At 55.5% G+C, this 18,666-nt stretch overlaps 1 protein-coding gene across 1 annotated transcript; it reads right to left on the bottom strand.

Annotated features, from left to right (window-relative positions):
* Nucleotides 1-1,281: 1,281 nt before the first annotated feature.
* Nucleotides 1,282-16,968, bottom strand: WNT4 (Wnt family member 4). The gene is made up of 5 exons (XM_061379548.1): nt 16,748-16,968; nt 4,975-5,210; nt 2,960-3,091; nt 2,094-2,236; nt 1,282-1,932 (listed from the first exon to the last, which is right to left on the bottom strand). Exons 1-5 carry the CDS (start codon nt 16,822-16,824, stop codon nt 1,465-1,467), a joined length of 1,056 nt encoding a protein of 351 aa, XP_061235532.1. The 5' UTR covers nt 16,825-16,968; the 3' UTR covers nt 1,282-1,464.
* Between the last annotated feature and the right edge of the window lie 1,698 nt (nt 16,969-18,666).

The raw sequence follows: 18,666 nt of genomic DNA, 5'->3' as shown, positions 1-18,666 counted from the left end.
CAGGGTGGGTAGGACAGCGCGTTATCCTCATGGCATCGCTCCAGGCCAGCCTGTGGGAGTGGGATGGGGCAGATGGGGCCCTGCTGCACTGAATCCCAGTGGTCTGGGCACACACAGCAGCATCCCTCCTGCTCAGCCCTCTTGTGCTTCCCAAGGGCAAGGCAGAGGTATTGGCAGAGCACGAGCGTTGCCTTTCCCCCCAGCAGCATCTTTCCCTCACCCCAAACAACTGCTCCACTTCATACTATTGCTTTTCTCAGCACACAACAGGATGGGAACCATTCCCAGAGCCCTCACCAGGTGTGGAAAACAGGAATGTGGAGCCGGAAGAGGAGACCTTCCGAGAAGGGATGCTGGTGGGAGCAATTATGGGACAGAGGAAAAGAAATCCCTGGGATTTCCTCCCACCTCCAGTAAGAGTCACTGGACTGCACCTTAGGAAAAATCTCTTCCCCAAAAGGGTGGTCAGGGATTGGAAAACGCTTCCCATGAACGGTGGATCACTGTCCCTGGAAGTGCTCACAACCCATGCACACAAGGCCCTCAGTGCCATGGGTTAGTGGTGGCCTTGGCTGTGCTGGGGCAATGATTGGACTGGATGAGCTTAAAGGTCTTTCCAGCCTGGTTGTTTCTATGATTTTATGGCCCCTCTGCATCCTCTTCACAGTCTCCAGCTGAACAAGATGCTCAGAAGTGAGAGGAGAAGGGGGCTTGCAAAGGGAAGGAGAGCACGGTGGGAACACTGCGTCCTCCGATCGCCCTGGGCAGCTGCTGAGGTCACTGTAAATCAGAGCGACCACTGGAGCTGCTCCAAATCCATCCAACATCCAGCAGGCCATGGAGCATCCCACAACAGCGGGATGCAGGAGTGTCCCACATCCCCCCTCCTGTACTGATCACCCTGCACTGAGCTTTGCCTCCTGGGGACAGTGCCACCCTGTCACCATCTGCTCATCCTATGCAGGGCTGCAGGCGCTGGCTGAGCTCCATCCCCTCCCCAGGCTCAGCCAAGGCCAGCAGTGCGCTGGGTTGCTTAAACACACAAAAACAACTGCAGGAGAAGATACCCGAGCACCCAACATCAGCCCTGGCTTAAACACCTCCTGTCTGCAGTGCTCCGGGTCAGCAGGAGCGCGTCTGATGAGAGCAGCATCATGCAGGTCTCCCAGCCAGCCACTGAACGCAGCCACATCCCTGCTGGCACAGGACACCAAGGGGCTCTGGCTTCAGCAATAACTAAAGCAAGCGAACAAAACAACATCAAAAAGAAGCCAAGAATGCTCAATTTTTTCAAACTTTAAATATTTTTTTTCCTTTAAAATCTGTTTTCCTCTGGGGCTCTGTCTCTGTGAAGAGCTGCGCTCTCCCTGCAGCGTCTGGGTTCCTTCCTCAGTCCTGGCCATGGGGCAAGGGAGAAGCAGGGTCAGTCAGGGATGGGAATGGACGGGCGCACCCCGTTGTGCATCACCGGCACGTATGGATTTCCACCACCCGATGGCAGGGTTTGCACTTGACGGAGCAGCACCAGTGGAATTTGCAGCTGCACCTTTCCACAACCTCCACCTCGTCCGTATGGAAACCCCGGCCGCAGCACATCAGCTCGCAGCCGTCGATCGCCTTGGAGGTCTTGTTGCACTGCCGGCCGCTGGTACCCAGCACCCCGTTCTTGAGGTCGTGGTCACAGAAGTCAGGACTGGAGTCCAGGTAGACGAGGTCCTCGTCCGTGTGCGGCTTGAACTGGGAGTTCTTGGGCACCAGCACTTTGGTGGAGCCGATCTCGCTCTGCTCGACCTCCGTGGCACCGTCGAATTTCTCCTTCAGGACGTTGCCCACTTTGCGGAAGGGGGGCATGGCTTTCCAGCACGTCTTGAACTCGCAGGAGCCGGACACGCCGTGGCACTTGCACTCCACCCGCATGTTGTTCAGGATCGCCTGGAGCACAGGGCACAAGAATTGAGAGGGGATGGGCACCTCGCGATGGGATACAGGGGTAAGTGGGATGTGATGCTGATGCGCGTGAGATGATGGGGTTAAAGGAAGCCAAAATGGCTCATGAGCTGCACTGGCTGCACAGGCTCCCCCCTCGCCATTACCTTCCTCCCTGCCTCGTTGTTGTGCAGGTTCATCAAGGCTCTGTTGGAAGAGGCCCCTTTGCTCCTCTCGCGGACGTCGACGAAGGACTGGGAGAAGGCCACGCCGTAGGCGATGTTATCAGAGCAGCCCGACCACTGGAAGCCTAAGGCAGAGAGCATGGATGAGATGGATACAGCCAGCCCCCTCCAGCCTTGCCCTTCCAAAAACACAGCTGACCTGCCCCTCTTCTGCCTTGCTACCCACAGAGCTGGGCTGCCCAAGGGTAGGGGGGAAGATGAGGAATGTGGCCCCGGGGGATGCACAAACAGAAAGCTTTCTCTGCCCCATGGGCCATGCTCCCAAAGTGCATTTTTGATGAGCTCATTTGGACTAACAGGAGCTTCATAGAATCATAGAATGGTTGGAAGGGACCTTAAAGCTCCTCCAGCTCCAACCCCAACACCTTCCACTGGAGCAGCTTGCTCCAAGCCCCTGTGTCCAACCTGGCCTTGAGCACTGACAGGGATGGGGCAGCCACAGCTTCTCTGGGCACCCTGTGCCAGCGCCTCAGCACCCTCACAGGGAAGAGCTTCTGCCTAAGAGCTCAGCTCAGTCTCCCCTCGGGCAGGTTCAAGCCATTCCCCTTGGCCTGTCCCTACAGGCCCTTGTCCCAAGCCCCTCTCCAGCTTCCCTGCAGCCCCTTTAGGCACTGGAGCTGCTCTAAGGTCTCCCCTTCAGGAGCCTTCTCTTCTCCAGGCTCTCTCAGCCCCAAGTCCTTCTCTTTATGTGTTTTACATTCTTCTCCTGTCTGGCTGCTCCAGGGGTTGGCATTTCCACGCTTGGCTACTCTGCCCCAAAGCTCACCTGCCCCCCGTCTCTCACTTACCCTGCGGGCTGCCCCCCTGCACCGTGCGGTCGCATCCACACTTGTCCAGCTCGCCGCTGCTGCAGGCGCGGGTCACTGCGAAGGCCACCCCTGCCGAAGAGATGGCATAGACGAACGCTGCCTCCCGTGTCCCTGCAAGGCACAAAGCACGGTGGGAAACAGGGCAGCGAGTCCAAGGCATGCAAAAGGGCTCTTCTTGGGGTGCGCAGCCCTGTGGCCAAAGGCTCCCTGTGCCTCTGCTCCTCTTCCTTCCCACCACATCATGGCACATCACGCTATCAAGTGAGGCCTTGTGCTCCATCTCTTCCTCCCAGGGTGGGGTACCCTGTGCAGGACACTCATCCTTCCATCTCGCAGGGATGCTGTTTGTTCAGTGCCAAGCCTGGACCAGTCTCAGCAGAGTCACCTCAGCCCTGAGACATCATCTGCAGCCATGAGAGCCCTGCTTTGCAATAGTGAAGGAGCTGAGAGCTGCCCACAAGCTTGAAAACAAGACTGAGATGGGCAGATCATAACCTGGGAATGAGAGAGATGCAAAAGCTCCATTGCCGCTCTGGTGAGAGCTCTCCAGAGCTTATATGGAGAGACCGTCTTGCCTGATGCTTGCAGGGCACTTCTACCATGAAATCCCTCCTGCATCCACAATACTTGGCTGCTTTCCACCTCCAGGATCATTGCAGCTGCAGGTCTTTGCCATCCTCTCACATAGGGTCCTGGAGCACCCAGCCCTGCACAACCCCACTGCACACCGGTGCAGAACCACACCGGTCCCCAGGGTGTAGCCCGTGCCCAGCTTTTGCATCTACCTATGGGGTGCCCCATGGTTAAGAAGAGCAGCTTGTCTGGGAAGCCAGGGGACATCCCTGAGCATAACCATGGATCAGCTCTTGCAACACCCAAATCCCTACCACAGCCCTTCCATCTCCAAGGAAGGAGGGTTGGCATTTGGGGTAGTCCCGTGCTTGGGGCAGAGCAGGGGATGTCTTGCCAGCAGACATCACCCTGGCTTGCTGGTTGGACAGAGAGCAACTACTTTGGTGGCCAAGCTGTACTCTGGAGGCAGTGGCTGTGGGGGGACTGAGCCGCCTCCAAGTTAATCGAGGTTAATAGTAGGATCGTGTTGGTCGGTTTGTGCTGCGGCTGCCTCAAAAGAGACGACTTTTAGTTTCTGGTATTTCTGGTATTTCCAGTCCCCGAACCTTCACAAGAAGAGATCTTCACCCCTGCGTTGAGGGGAGGGAAGTCAAACAAGGAGCTGGGGGAAGGCTCTGGCCTAAGGGTGCTGTGATGGGTGTATCAGAGATGGCACCCGAAGGGAGGCAAGGGCCACTTTTGTGCCCTCCATATCCTCACCCTGATGCTCGGGGTGCTTGGTGGTTCAATCACAGCCCTGTGCTGCTGGGACAGCAGTTGGGAATAGAGGGGCTTGGGGCTGCTCTGGTCACAAACCCCCCTGAAGGCTGTCAATGGGTGGTGGTGGGTGATGATGCTGCCCTCAGAGGGTCCACACTGTGTGTTTTACTCGCCTCGGGCGGCAGAGAGCTGTCCTCCCAAGGCTTCACCTTGGGATGCTTGGCTCTGGTCTGGCCCTGCTTCAGTGCTGCGAGGGGAAGAGACCCCATAAATGCAGCCATTGCTCAGCAGAGCGAAGCTCCTGGGTTTGGGGGGAAGAGGTGATACTGCAGGGAGACTTGAACTTGGCACGTCCTTGTAAGAGGTCCAGGCTCTGCGGATGCCCTGTGCTGGCTGTGCGTACCCGCTGGTGTGGAAAAGGTTCAGGAGAGGAAGCACCCAGCAGCTGGAGAACTGCAAGGCCCCCAGTAGAGCAAAAAGAGCCCTGCTGAGATGCCCAGGGAAGAGCCATCAACCCCATGATCCAGCATTGAGCCATTCCCTACTCTACCTCTCTTCTGCCTCAGCAGCATGCAAGGAAAACCCTCCTGCATCCCTCCGGACTGCTGCTGTGGCCATTCCTGCCATGCAGCATCACCCCAGGCACATGTCCTCTGGCTCACCTTGCGTTACCACCTTGCCAAAGACAGGCAGGGTATCCAGTGTGGAGCAGTTCCAGCGGCGGTTGCGGAACTGGTACTGGCACTCCTCGATGGCCAGCTGGGCTCCGCGCCGCACCGAGTCCATCACCTCCAGGTTCCTCTTGCACATCTGTACCTGGCGCTGGATCAAGCCCTTCAGCTTCTCGCAGGTCTCCTCCTCGGAGATGCTCCCCACCGAAGACAGCTTCGCCAGGTACCTGCCGCGACAGCACGACCGGTTAGGAGGAAAGGGTTGGGAGATGAAGGCCTTGGGTGACACGGTCTAGTGTGAGGTGTCCCTAACCATGGCGAGGGGTTGGAACTGGATGATCTTAAGGTCCTTTCTGTTCTGTGATTCTATGATTTGGGACACAAGGGGGTCCTAACCTCTCACCCCCTCCATAGCTGAGACCTGGTGTTCATCCGGTTTCACCTTAAATCTACCACTGCTGCAGCTCCACAGGATGCATTTTTGGCCGGCAGAGAGCAAGCCCAAGCAAAACAACCATCCCTCTGCAGCCTGGTCCTCTGTCTCTCAGCTCCTGGCTCCCCTTTGCCTCTATTGCCTGCAAGGAAGATATTTTCGGCGCTGTCTGAATGTGCCCGGTCAGGTCTCCTGAGTACCGGCACATCCAAGTGCTACTAGGAAAAGCCAGAGGTCTCTGAAGTCAGCCAAAACAAGCAGGACGGGCGCTCTGCTGCCAGCTCCAGCTGCCACACTGCTCCCGCAGCGTGGTGTGTGCTCATCACCCGACGAGCATCGCCCTCCAAACCACTTCCCTCCTGGAGCCTGCTTTTAGCTCCCCCAACCCCCAGCAGGCAAGGATGGCCTCTGGGAGCTGCCAGGTTTCCCATCACTTGGAATTGGAACAGGGCTCGAAGCAGGGAGGACAGAATCAGGAGCCTGCCATGGGTAAAACTGCCCACGCTGGGCACCTCCTCCACCAGCCCAGCTTGTGGATGGGACCATGAGGTCTTTGCTGACCTGGAAAAGACTGGCCCTGTGTGGAGGTGACCACGTGCTCTGCTCTCCATAGCCCCATCCTCAGCAGAAGCTGCCACAGAGCTGCTCCTCGGTGTCAGCATTCGGGGCATGAGGGACCTCATCCTTTTGGGGCACGCATCTTGCAAGCTCTTGGCACCTCCTCACCGAGCGCATGGGCACGATGGTCCCTGTGGCACATTGCAATAACCCAACCCACTGCCCTCTGCATGTGCCCATGCTTGCCCATTTCCCATGTCCATCCTTCTGCTCCAGCCTCCCAGAGGGAGCTTAGGATGGACTCAGCTTATCCACTGGCTCAGTCGGGCTGTTGGGCAGCCCAAGGCTCTGTACATCTCTCTGTGCCCGTGCCAGCACGTGCATAGCTGAGAGTCCCTGCTTCTCGTGGCTGCTGGCACCCGCTTTAAGCGACTTTCTCCTGCCATAGAGAAGGGAGGTCCCCTTCATGGGACAGGCAAAAACCTCCCACTTGCACCCGCTGACCACACCGAGCTTTAATCGCCAGCATCAGCTCCCGTTGCTGTCTCCCCTGCACCAAGAGATGCGAGGACCGAGCGAAGGCTTTTTGGAAACCTCATTCCTTGACTCTGCATTTCCCAGCCCTACGAGAGCTTGTGGGTTTTTCTGTTTGCTTGTTTTTGTTTCCTCCTCCTCCCAAGTTGCGACATCCTGCTCAGGATCCTGCCTTTGAAGCCCTGCTCGCCTCCGAGAAGTGACTGTGCAAAAGTGGCTCCTGCTCCCTGCCTCTTCCCATGTGTCCCGGGAGCCGGATCTGCTGACTCCAGCCACAAAATCAAGTTGTCACAGCCTCTTCCTCCCATTAGCCCTGCCAGCCCGCCCCAGGAGGAGAGAACAGGATTTTCTCTTCTGTGCATCAGCAGAATTATTCACCAGCTTGGTTTCATGCTTACAACTGGGGGACCGTGGGAGACGGTGAGAAAGCCGGCTTGGCTTGCAGTGTCCGTGGGGAGTCTGCATGGCGAGCTGTCAAAAGCATTCAGCTTTCCTTTCTGCGTGGAGATGGCTTGATGCAATGCCTCTCGGACAGCGGGAAGTGGCAGGCTGCCGTGCTTTCAGAGCCAAGTTCTTTTCTAGCCTTTATACCAGCTAAGCATCCCTGCCCAAGCTTGCTGCTCCTCCGAGGGCACAGCCCTGTCTGCAGAGGGCTGGATGCGTGGCTCCGTGATGCACACGGCTGGCTTGGAAACCCCACCGTGGCCAAAGGCAGGGCTGTCACCTTCCAAGGACATGTAGTGATGGGACAAGGGAATGGCTTGAACCTGCCCGAGGGGAGACTGAGCTGAGCTCTTAGGCAGAAGTTCTTCCCTGTGAGGGTGCTGAGGCGCTGGCACAGGGTGCCCAGAGAAGCTGTGGCTGCCCCATCCCTGGCAGTGTTCAAGGCCAGGTTGGACACAGGGGCTTGGAGCAAGCTGCTCCAGTGGAAGGGGTCCCTGCCCATGGCAGGGGTTGGAGCTGGAGGAGCTTTAAGGTCCCTTCCAACCCAAACCAGGCTGGGACCCTATGATTCTGCTGGCCCCCACACCATGCAGTGTCCCTGTCCCTGCGCTGCTGTCCGGGACATGAAGCACAACAACTGCTGTGCCTGCATCTTGCTGCTCTTGGCTGACCCTTGGGAGGATGGTTTGATGCTGGGCAGACCCAGACTGACTGAGACAGCTCCATTCCCTCCCAGGTCAAGCCATCATTTCAGTCTGGGCACATAGCAGAGCAGTCAGAATCATCCCAAGACACTGAATCAGCCGATCAGCTTTGAGCCTGGAAGCCAAGAAAACCCAATTCTGCCTCCAGTACCAACCCTTTGTGCTGATTTGGCTTTCCCCACCTCCTGCAAGTGAAGCAGGATTTATTGTACCAGGGAACCAGCTCCTGCAAAGCAGCAGGGCTGGTCCTGCCGATGAATCAGTGCCTGGTCTCACTGCAGGCACCTTGGCAGGAGAGAGCTGTGCCGCAGGTGTAACAGCCACGTTAATATCAGCTCTGCTAGGGAAGGGGCCATCATCTCCTTTTCTAATATACTTCCCAGCTCACTAGGATTCTCCAGGCGATGGGGAGCTATAAATTCAAAGCACACATGAAGAAAAGCATGACAAGAGCCTTTCAAGCCTTTCCAAGTAGATGTACCTGATAAGATGCCTCCCCAGCAAGAATTTAATGCTGTTTGGGATGATAAAATGAAGGCCAAGGATGCTTCAAAGATAGGTACAGACCTCCAAGAACAGGTCTGGTGATTTGTTTTGTAAGGCAGGCAAATAAGATGAAACTATCCAGAACGGTGCTCTGGCCTCTGTCCCCCATGACAGGTCCTCTGTATGCCATCATTCCCCCTCAGCCCTTGTGGGTCTGCCCTTCCTTGGGGATGGAGGAGCCACTTTTGCACAGTCACTTCTCAGAGGCGAGCAGGGTGCCATGTGCCTAAAATGCCATGGCCTCATCACACTCCCAGCTTACTACCAGTCTCCTGCATCCCATGAGTACCATCACTGCTTTCCAAACACACACTTTCTTTGGGCAGGGAGGAGCTTCCCATCCTGGTCCTTGGTCCAGGAAGGATCAAGAGATTGAGTCAAGGATATAAGGATGGACCTTTACTGAAGGACCTCAGCTTTGACACTTTCGCATGGCATCTCTCCACACCATATCCAGGACACTAGGCAGGAACATCTCACCCCCTTTCCCCTTTCTGGGGCAGCTGAAGGGTGAGACAGAAACTGGGAAACATTCTCTGCCCTCACCAGCACTCAAAGATGCTTCCACCCCACAGCTCAGAGTGCTCCTCAGGGCTGCAGAGCCCAGGCAAGGTACCAAACCCACCCGCAGCATCCCACGGTCACCATGGAAACCTGGCTCTAGCACTTTGCCTGGTCCTTGTTGCGGACCTTGCTCCAAACTTTGTTCTCATGGAGTGAGGTGGTAGAGACCACAGACAAAGCCTCTGTCTACCTGCAGACACAGCAAAACAGGCACAACAGGAGGAAACCCAACAGTTCTGCCCTTTACAAGGTCTCAATGCAGATCTCCAGCCAGAGACACATCACATCTCGATCGTTATGCAGAGCTGCTCTAGAGTATGCCACAAGCCTCGCATGCAGCCTCAAAACAGCCTTGCTTGTGGACAAACCCCTGCAGATAATGGCACATTTTATTCCCTTTCCAAGATTTGGCAAAGAATATTTCAAGAGGTGAGCTGCTCCCCAAGCTGTTCAAGTTTTGTCCTCTTGCTTCATGACTGCTTTATGTGTCTTTTCTCCTGCCTTTAAATCCAAACAGGTCACTTGCAGAACAAGCTCCCTTTTAATGAAAGTTATTGATTTAATACAAAACTGATGTAAAGCCCTTCCTTTTTATCCCCATCCACAGTATATAGATGAAGGCTGTACCCCCAATATTTAAGCAGCCATGGTTGATCCACCCTGCAAGACGGCAAATAAGGAAACCTCATATCCAGGGAGCTTTGAATAGGCCAGGGGAAAGCCATACCTAAGAATGATGGTAATAATCTCAGGAGGAAGAATAACTGATGGAATGACAAGGAGACGTTGGAAAAGCCACAGAAGTTGGCAGATAGAGCCAGAAGGAGAGGGGAGGAGATTCCCTGCCGTGGGAAGGTGTGGGGATTTGAGTCATTGATAAACTCTCAATAGAGGCAGGTCAGAGAAGATGCAGCAGAAACCTCCAGTGTTTCTTTTATATAAGAAAATGAATTTCAAGTGTGAGAACTGTATTATCTCATGTTGGGAATCTTTTCCTGAAGTCAGACCCAGGCCACTGGCATCACTGATGTATCACTTAGGGATGCTAAGAAGTTGGATGAGCTCAGAAGCTTCACCTTGTTCAACAAACACTCACCCTACTTGGGACACCTGCCTGGCCGAGGCCACAAAAGGCTTGTTCAAGTCTTACATTGTAAAGATGCCTCAGCTCTGCTCTGAGAGGCAGCCTCTGCAAACACCCTCCCTGCTCATGGAGGAGCAAAGTCAGCCTGGATCAGCAGCGCATCTCTGTGCCTCTTGTGGCTGGGTGCACGGCCAGCCAGTGGCCCAGGGTTATACCTGGGGTTGGGATTGCCTTGTGCAGACTGGTTTCTTCTGAGGAGGAAAAAAGGCTTGTTTAGGATGGAAGAACCAAAAGTGCATCAAGACAGACAGGCGCATGCAGAGAGATGCAGATCAGGCACTGCAAGAAGCCATCTTGCAGCTATGGCGAAGGGGATCATCACTTCCCTGTTGCTTTCTCCTTATAAGCAGAGAGAAGGCATGGGGAAATGTCCCAGGGTTATCAGGTCAAAGGATGCTCCAGGAGAGCCCCTGTGCTTTCTCATGGTGTCCTGCACTGGGCTTAGCACCGCTCTCCTGTGCCAACAAAGGCCAGGGTTGTAGGAACCACCCCTATTCTTGGCATGGTTCAGCAGCTCTGCTAACTTGGGCATGTTCCTGTCAGGATCTGTGGAGATCTGCAACCTGCAAGCTCACCCTTATCCAGTGGCTGGCTCTGCAGCAGCACGTTTCCTCCCCAGGGACCAGGCAAGCCCTCCTGGGAATAGATATCCTGCCTTTCCATCCCTTCTTAGTGTAAAACGTCATTTACAAAGTCATCACCTGAGAGCCTGTCTGGTTTCCTCCCTGGAAGAAAAGCATCCCTCTGGCTCAGTCCTTCCTGTCACTGTTACTGCACGTTTCACCTCTTGGCTGATACCATGCATTTCACACCCTAACCTTCACCTCCAACTGCCAAAACAGTCCCCCAGGAGGAGGCAATACCATGCTCATCATTACCTGCCTACAGCCCTGTGTGTGCAGCTCCACTGCCTGAGCTCGTATCCTGACCCCACACCTTATACCCTGTACCTAACACCATCTGCACCCAGCGAACACACATCTACCCATGCACCAGCTACTGGTTGTGGCCTGCCTCCCACCATCACAAGTCTATGGGGACAATGAGATGGCCTGGCCACTGATCCTAAGCCAGTGCTGCTTCTTGGCTTTATGAGCATCCAGGGCAACATCTCCACTTTGTGGTGGGGAAGATCGAGGTGGAAGCTGGGAAGACCCTGAGAGAAGCATCCACATTGGAAATCAGCTTTGGAAGAAGCCTTCCAATACCTGAAGGGGGCTACAAGGATGCTGCACAGGGACTCTTCATCAGGGACGGTAGTGATAGGACAAGGGGTGATGGGTTCAAACTGAAACAGGGGAAGTTCAGGTTGAGGATAAGGAAGAAGTTCTCTGCTGTTAGGGTGGTGAGGCACTGGAATGGGTTGCCCAGAGAAGCTGTGGCTGCTCCATCCCTGCAGTGCTCAAGGCCAGGTTGGACACAGCCTTGGGTGCCCTGGTTTAGTGTGAGGTGTCCCTGCCCATGGCAGGGGTAGTGGAACTGGATGATCTTAAGGTCCTTTCCAACCCAAACCATTCCGTGACTCTATGTGAAGAAAACATCCTTTACTGCATCTCCCCTTATAAGTCAATAGAAGGTACTCCTGAGTTGAGAACAGGAGCAGCGCCTTGTTGCAAGAGGAGACAAGCACAGGCCATTGGGCTGAACTGTGGGAATTCCCCTTCTGCACCGCTTCAGGCTAGACCTGCTTGGAGAAAATCCTATGAGTTTATGGTTTTGATCAGAACCTGCAAATATGCAGCGAGAGGAGCCTTCTGCAGGGTTAGTCTGATCTTGCCCAACTTCCAACAGACCCCAGGCTGCTCTGCAGTGGCCAAGAGACTCAATTCATTTCTAACCCCAAGTGATTTCATGAGAGCACAACGCTGGCTCCAGTTCTGCAGAGCAAGATGGATCCTGCACATCCCCTTCACTGCTGCGGCATCCTATGGGGATGCTGCTGGGGGTCACCCACAGGCATGGAGCTGGAGCCAAACCAAGGTTCCCTGCGCTTTGTACCGTGCCAGCAGGCTTGGATGAACGAGATTTTTGGGGATTCAGAAAACTTTCAAGCTTTAAGACAATAAAATCAAGTATTGCAAGAGCCAGCATGGCTGGAAATACAGGAGAGCCCCCGGAAAGTGTCAACCTCCAGGATTGCTCAGCAATTTCATCATTTTAAGGAAGCCCAAATAAATGGCTGTAATGCATTTCTCTCCATCCACAGGGATAAATGAATAGAGTGGACAGTAGCTCTCAGCAGAGTAACATAAACACTTCTTTGGCTTCAATGCAAAAGTCCAGTTCTGACTCACGGAGCCATAGAGAACCACAAAGAAGAAATCAGCTTCTTGCTGTTGCTTGTGTTTGGAGCTGATCCTGGGGTGCACAGCGGTTTTATCTCGCTCAAGTCCATCCTACCTATAAGGCTCTGCTGCAATAGTTGGGCTGTAGTTCCCGTTGTTTCCTTAGGAAAAGGCAAAAATGCCTGTCAGTGCTGAGGAGCAGTGAGCACAGGTCCTTCCAATGCCATCCAGTCTTCCTTCCTTACATGACCAGTGCTCACAGACAAGCCAAACTGGTGGCATGTCCTGCACCAAGACTGGCAGAGGCCTCTTGCCTCTGTGGGATGGAGCACTTAAAGCAAGCCTGTTCTCATCGCTGGGCTAAAATCAGCTGGTTTTGTCAAAAGTGGCAAGACTTATGAATAAGCAAATGTAATTCCAATGGGGCTGCTGGCTTCACTCACATCTCCTCGCCCTCGGGGGATGGGTGTCACTGGTTACATGCACTGACCCTGCAGGATGCCCAGAGCAATGCAAAGGAGCCCTGGGAACCCCAGAAGCAGAGAGCTGCTCATCCAACCCACAGCAGCCCTCAAAGCAAGGGACTTTCTGCATCAGATCCAATTGGTGCACCCCACTATCCCATCTGCCAGAGCAGGCACGACCTTCCTCATGTCCTCGCATCAAAACCCAAGAGTACCGGGTTGGGCAGAAGCGGCTTTGCCCTGGAGAGAGCTGCATCTACCGAACCAGCACCTCCACAGACAGCATCCACTGGGAAAACACTGGACTGGTTCCTTGCCAAGTGGAAAACGGGAGGGTCACAGCGACAATGCAAAGAATCCTGTGCAAATTAAACTCAGCCAGGCTCGAGGTGAAGCTTTCGAGGATCACCTTAAAGAAAGGACCAAGTCTGGTTTAAAACCAGAGGGATGCAAGCGCGGGACCCGGGCGTGCTTCTTCCCAAATCCTCCACATTGCACAACGACCCAAACCGGCACAAAATGAGCGTTGGGGCTGCTCTTGCGACATTCCCCCTGCAAAGCTGGCAGGGATGAGCACGGAGAATCAGGCCCTGTGTTTGCAAAAGCACCTTGTGGTGTTCAGATGAAAGGGGGGGACAGGGAAATCCTCCCTCTCTAAAGGGGTTACTATGAGAGCGCAGCTGCTTAGCCAGCCTTGTTTGGACACTTGCAAGGTCTCCACGCTTTCCCAGAGTGCTCAAATTCAGCTTTTTTAAAGGGTTTTAAAAGCCCATCTGTGCTCCTGGCCCCTTAAGCCAAGTCTCAAGCCCAGACGGAAGTCTTAAACCCCTGTAAATAGGGGGTAGAGGGAGCTGCTGGTGGCACATGCTGCTCCGCAATGGCATAACCACATCTTGGGGTATCCTGCGTGCATACGGAAAGCATCCTCCAAAGCCAGTTTTAGCTGCAAGAAAACAAGAGGGAGGCTACAGTGATACCCAGATAGCTCAATAACCTGGGTCTTACTCATTAAAGACCCCTGTCCTGTGGTACCTGATGCTTTCCAGGCATGGGGTTTGACTCTCATCATTCAAACCACCCCAACAGCTACAGATTGCAGCGGCCCCAGTGCCATGTGCAGTTAGGGGATGCCTCCATCCACAGCACATTTTCTAGTTCACCTCTTCAGATGGACTTCCCTCCCTCCAAAACAGATAACTAAATGTCTAAATAACTAACTAAATAGCTAAATAACTAACTAAATGACTAAATAACTAACTAAATGACTAAATAACTAACTAAATGACTGCTTGCCCTTTACTTCCTACTAAAACTGGAGCCCAAGTGCTCCAGAGAGGTGCTCCTTTGGCCGAAACCTTCTACACAACAGCATCCCCAGCACTGAGATGGTTTTGAAAGGACATGCTTTAGTTCCACCGCATCACTGCATGTGCAGGTTCAAAAGCTGCATCAAGTCTGTGAAACGTAGGTTGCTTTGGAAGTAACTTGGCTATTTCCCCTCTACAAAACACATCCCTGGACACCTCCAGAGATAAAGCACAAGCTAGAGGGACCTTCCCATACACGACCAGGATATAAAAGGCACTAACTACAGTCTACAATTCCATGCCTGAAGAGGCAGGAGGAAAAGCTGTGGAACTCTCTGAGCCTCCAAAGGAAGGAGGAAGGTGAGAACGGGGCGCAGAGCATCCCTTCCGAGCTGGAGAAGAGCAGCTCTCTGGATCGGCAGCAAGCCAAGCAGCAACTCCCCAAACTCAAGGCACTGAGGAAACACAGTTGGTTCCTAACCAGGGAGAAAGGAGCTTTAGCCAAAAGATGTGGCAAAGTCCCATTCACGGACCGCACCATACCAACCGTACCCCCTCAATGGGTAGCAGGGCGATCCCTGTGATACCCACCCCATCTCCCTTTACATGGGATGGGGCAGCTCAGAGACCACTTGCAGAGCCAGAGCGAGCCCTTCCCCACAAAGCCAGGCTTACACAAACCCCCTTCAGCTCAAGTGTTGCAAGCAGCGTCTCTCGGCAGCGCTGGGAATGCGAGTCCGGACAGGTCGGAAGAAGCTTTTTGGGGGGGGTTAGGAAAGAACAGGGGGGAAGAAAAGACAAGAACTGAGCTTAATCACTAATCCAGCAGGTTTCTGGCAAAGCAAACTTCACCGCGGCTGCCACACACCTCTGAGCAGAAGTATGCACTGGTGAGGTGCGGGCTGGCAGAGCCCACTTGCGTGAGGCTTCGCAAAGACCTACGAGGCACGCTCATTCCTCGAATAGCTGATAACTCCTGGGATCCTTCTAACCCTGTTTATTGCCTCCGGCAGCCTTTGTTTCTGATGTGAGAAGACAAACAATGGGAATTGTCTTAATCCTAAAGGCAAAGAGCGGGGGGGACGATCCTTTCATCCCGATACATTTGCAGCATCGAATCAAGTTGACCCCCTTCCTTTCAAGCGCACTGAGATGTGTCTGCTTTTCCTCCCCTGTTGGCAGGAACGAGCCCCCCGCGCCCACCCCGCACCTCGCCAGCACGGACGGCTGCACACAGACCTCCCCGGTTAGTGCCATGATCCACTCCTCCGCCTCGGCTTCCCAAACACGATCCCAGCTGCGTGCAGCACTGGGGACCAGGGGGTCCCAGCTCTGCGCATCCGCTTGTCAACCTCGCTCATGAACCCCCCCCCCTATAACAACCCTTTGGCAGCCAAAGCTGCTCCTCTCCATGGATCTCCCACCATCCCGCAGGGCTTCTTTTCCCTGCAGGAAAAACACTTCCCACAGTTCCCAATATACCTTCACCCGCAGCATGACAGCTTAAAAGACCACCTTGAGAGCTGCTATGATCCACCCACCGCTTGCCGGAGACGCGTGGCACGCAAGTCGCTCCATCTGGCAAAGGAGGAGGGGAGGAGGACGAAGTGCTAATGCATCCCAGGCGGCAACCGATGGGAGAGCACCTTTTCCCACGGGCAGGACACTTGGAGAACGCCGCTGACCCGGCGCTTTCCCTGGGCGTAGGGAGCATCCTCCAAAACCCACCCACATCCTGCAGCCTCCAGCGAGGCAAATTGAGAAGGCAGGAGAGTCGGGAGCTGTATCTGGGTATGGAGAGGACTCCTTGTGCAGGGGATGCACTTGTGGGGCCATGCCTATCTGGGTGCAAGCCACTCGGGATCTCTCATGCCAGCAGCCCCTGGCATTACGCACCCTCATTGACAGAGGCTGGGGAGGGGAGATGGAAGCGGCCCACGTTCTCAGCCCCAGAGGGGGTCTGCTGGGTGCATGCACTGGGAACTAATAATTTCCCAGCAGATGGGTGCAGGCAAAGCACCATCTCCCACCAGAGCAGCTTGATTAGGAGGAACCAGTGCCTTCGCTCAGAGCTAGGTGGGAAGGGGCTGCCATGCTCCATCCCCTCTGCCCCGGGGAGGTGCTGGGGGGGTCTCCCAGCAGACAGTCCCACTGCCTTGGCAAAACACACAGGAATTTTCCAGAACGATTTCCGCCCCTGTTTACCTTACCCACGATTTCAGTGTTTGCTCAGTGGGTTCCCAGTGTCACCAGTGCCGCAGCCCCGCACCACTGTGGGAATGAGCTCCGAGGTGTGGGCAGCCCTTCCCACCGCCGATCCCTGGGGCCAGCGTCAGCCCTGCCAAACCCTGCCCTGCACCGCTGGCCCTCGCGCAGCACCTCACCAGCCCCCAGGCCCTGCTCTGACCCGATGCCCCGACCTCCGTCTTCCCCCGGCGGGGTCCAGCCTCATGACTTGAGGATAAAAAGGGGACGGGGGCTCAATAACCAGCCCCTGTCCATCCAGCCTGGAGAACAACTCCGGATCCGAGCATCGCTGCAGCCCACCGGCCCGAGGATGCGGCTCCAAGCCTCACCACCACCGGGACAGCGGGTACCGGCGCGACGGGGACGGAAGGCGCCTGCCCCGCCGGGTACCACCGAACAGCATCCTCTTGGGGAGGGAAGGGGTGAATGGGGGGGGGTCTCACCACGGAGCTTCCCGAGCCTGGCGGCACCTGCCCCGCGGCAGCAACAAGTGGCGGTGGCCGCGGCTCCCCCCCTCGCCCCGCGGCTACTCACAGCCAGTTGCTGGCGTTGGCCGAGAAGGTGGCGAGGATGATGAGCAGCAAGGAGCGCAGGAAATACTCCGGGCTCATCCTGGAGGGCGGCAGGGATAGACCGAGCGCGCCGGCGGCGGCAGCCCCCCCGGTCCGTCCGCCGGGGCCGGGGCAGCCGCCGCCGCAGGTGGGCGCGGGGCAGGAGGAGCAGCGGCAGCGCTGCCCCGGTGGATGCGCCCGCAGCGGCCGCCGAGCCCGACTGTCAGCGGGGCCGGCCCATCCCGGGATGGAGCGGCGGGACGGGGCGGGACGGGGGCGGGCGCAGCCCTGGGGGCCGCCCCGGCCCCGCCGCTGCCTGGGCGGGATCGGCCGTCGGGGACACCCCCGGAGGCGGGACGGGCATCGGGGGGGGGGCTCTGAGGGCGCCCCCGACCCGCTGCAAGGGTTCGGTGGGTGCGTGCGGTCGGGGCACTGCGGGGCTCGTATCCGTGAGGGTGCAGGGAGAGACGGGGGCATGCGGAGGAGGGGAGGAGAGGGGGGGTCCTCTCGCGTTTGGTGGTCACAGAGTGGTTTGGGTTGGAAGGGACCTGAAAGCGCATCCAGTTCCACCCCCCTGCCACGGGCACCTTCCACTGGAGCAGCTTGCTCCAAGCCCCGTCTTGAGCTTTGGGTGCTTTGAGGGTAATGGGAAAGCAGAGCCTGCAGGATGTGGCTGCGGGTTTCCATATTGCTGGGAGCATCACCCCCAAGACTGCCCTCCCCATAACCACCTGCCGTTCTATCGGGAGAGGTTTCCTAAATCCCAGTTTCTGAGGGTTTACCATAAACGCCAAGTTTTGGCACTTGAAAACTGGCAAACAAGGAGAGGGGCCTGGGAGGTTTCTATCAGGAGGGGATAGAAGCCAGAGCTGAGGTTGCAAATCTCCGCAGTATCTTCACAGGGCTGCCCCCATGGAGTGCTCTGGTGATGGGCTGATGCTCTGGTGACGGGCTCTGGGTGATGCTTGACCAAGCACAGAGGCTTATAAATCCATCTCTGAAATGTGGAAAGGCCAACCTTTGGGAATCTCAGGAGCTCCCAGCAGCACTGCTTGCCCAGCCTGGAGGCTGATAGTGGCAGCAGGGACCCCATGTCCTCCCCCTTTGCCATACCTCCTCCATCCATCCCCAGCTGCCCATGTGGGCACAAATGACTTAATTTAAAGCCAGGAGCAACACGAGATGGCCGCTTGGTGTGAAATCCAAGATCCCAGGCAGCCAAATCTCCTCCTGACAATGTTGTTAGTTAGGTCTATTACTAAAACCTCTTGCTACCATCTCTAAAATCTTGCCAAGCTGGTTTGGAGCTATTCAAAATACCCTTTTGTCTTTTCAATTCCATTTCCCTGCTCTCAGTGTAGCCGGGACACACTTATTCAAAGCACGGCAACTTGCACCGGGCTGCACACATGCCTGTCTAAGTGTATTACACCTACTTTAAAATCTCTGCATTAGTTCCCTGTCAAAGCGAGGATTTAATTTCAAAGTGCTTTGACTTATATTGCAGCTCCTGACAGGCGGCAGCCCACCCTCACCTAGTCATTCATCTGGCTTTCACGTCCTTGCTGATTATCCTGGTTGAAAGCGGGATGCTGGCTGCTTTGCTGGTGAATCGGAGGTTGTTGCTGGGAGCCCCGACTGGGTAATTCAGTGCAACTGGAGCTGATTAATCTGGCTCATCGCTTGAGACAAAGCCGTGGCCTTCCTCCGGCTCCTAATCGCTCTGGGTGTTGAGTGAAGTCGTCAGGAAGGCAAGAGCTAATTGAAAGGCTCAGGGGAATGAGAGGTTAGAGGGCTGTGGCTGGCTGGCCAGGGCCATGTGGATCATAGAACCATAGGATAGTTAGGGTTGGAAAGGACCTTAAGATCATCCAGTTCCAACCCCCCTGCCATGGGCAGGGA

Source organism: Neopsephotus bourkii, unplaced genomic scaffold, assembly GCF_033783945.1.
Source record: "Neopsephotus bourkii isolate Nb327-2 ecotype Australia unplaced genomic scaffold, CSIRO-AGI_Nbou_v1 NB_1778, whole genome shotgun sequence".
Lineage (NCBI taxonomy): Eukaryota > Metazoa > Chordata > Aves > Psittaciformes > Psittacidae > Neopsephotus > Neopsephotus bourkii.
Note: the sequence above shows the minus strand (reverse complement) of the source record. Positions and strands in the feature narration are given on the sequence as shown.

What these genes read in the sequence shown, in the direction of transcription:
- WNT4 (XM_061379548.1), bottom strand. Translation starts at nt 16,824, where the DNA reads ATGAGCCCGGAGTATTTCCTGCGCTCCTTGCTGCTCATCATCCTCGCC. An exon ending in TGGCAAGGTGGTAACGCAAG is followed by an intron (nt 3,092 to 4,974) that starts GTGAGCCAGAGG and finishes TGTGCCTTGCAG; the next exon opens with GGACACGGGAGGCAGCGTTC. An exon ending in ACAACGAGGCAGGGAGGAAG is followed by an intron (nt 1,933 to 2,093) that starts GTAATGGCGAGG and finishes CCTGTGCTCCAG; the next exon opens with GCGATCCTGAACAACATGCG.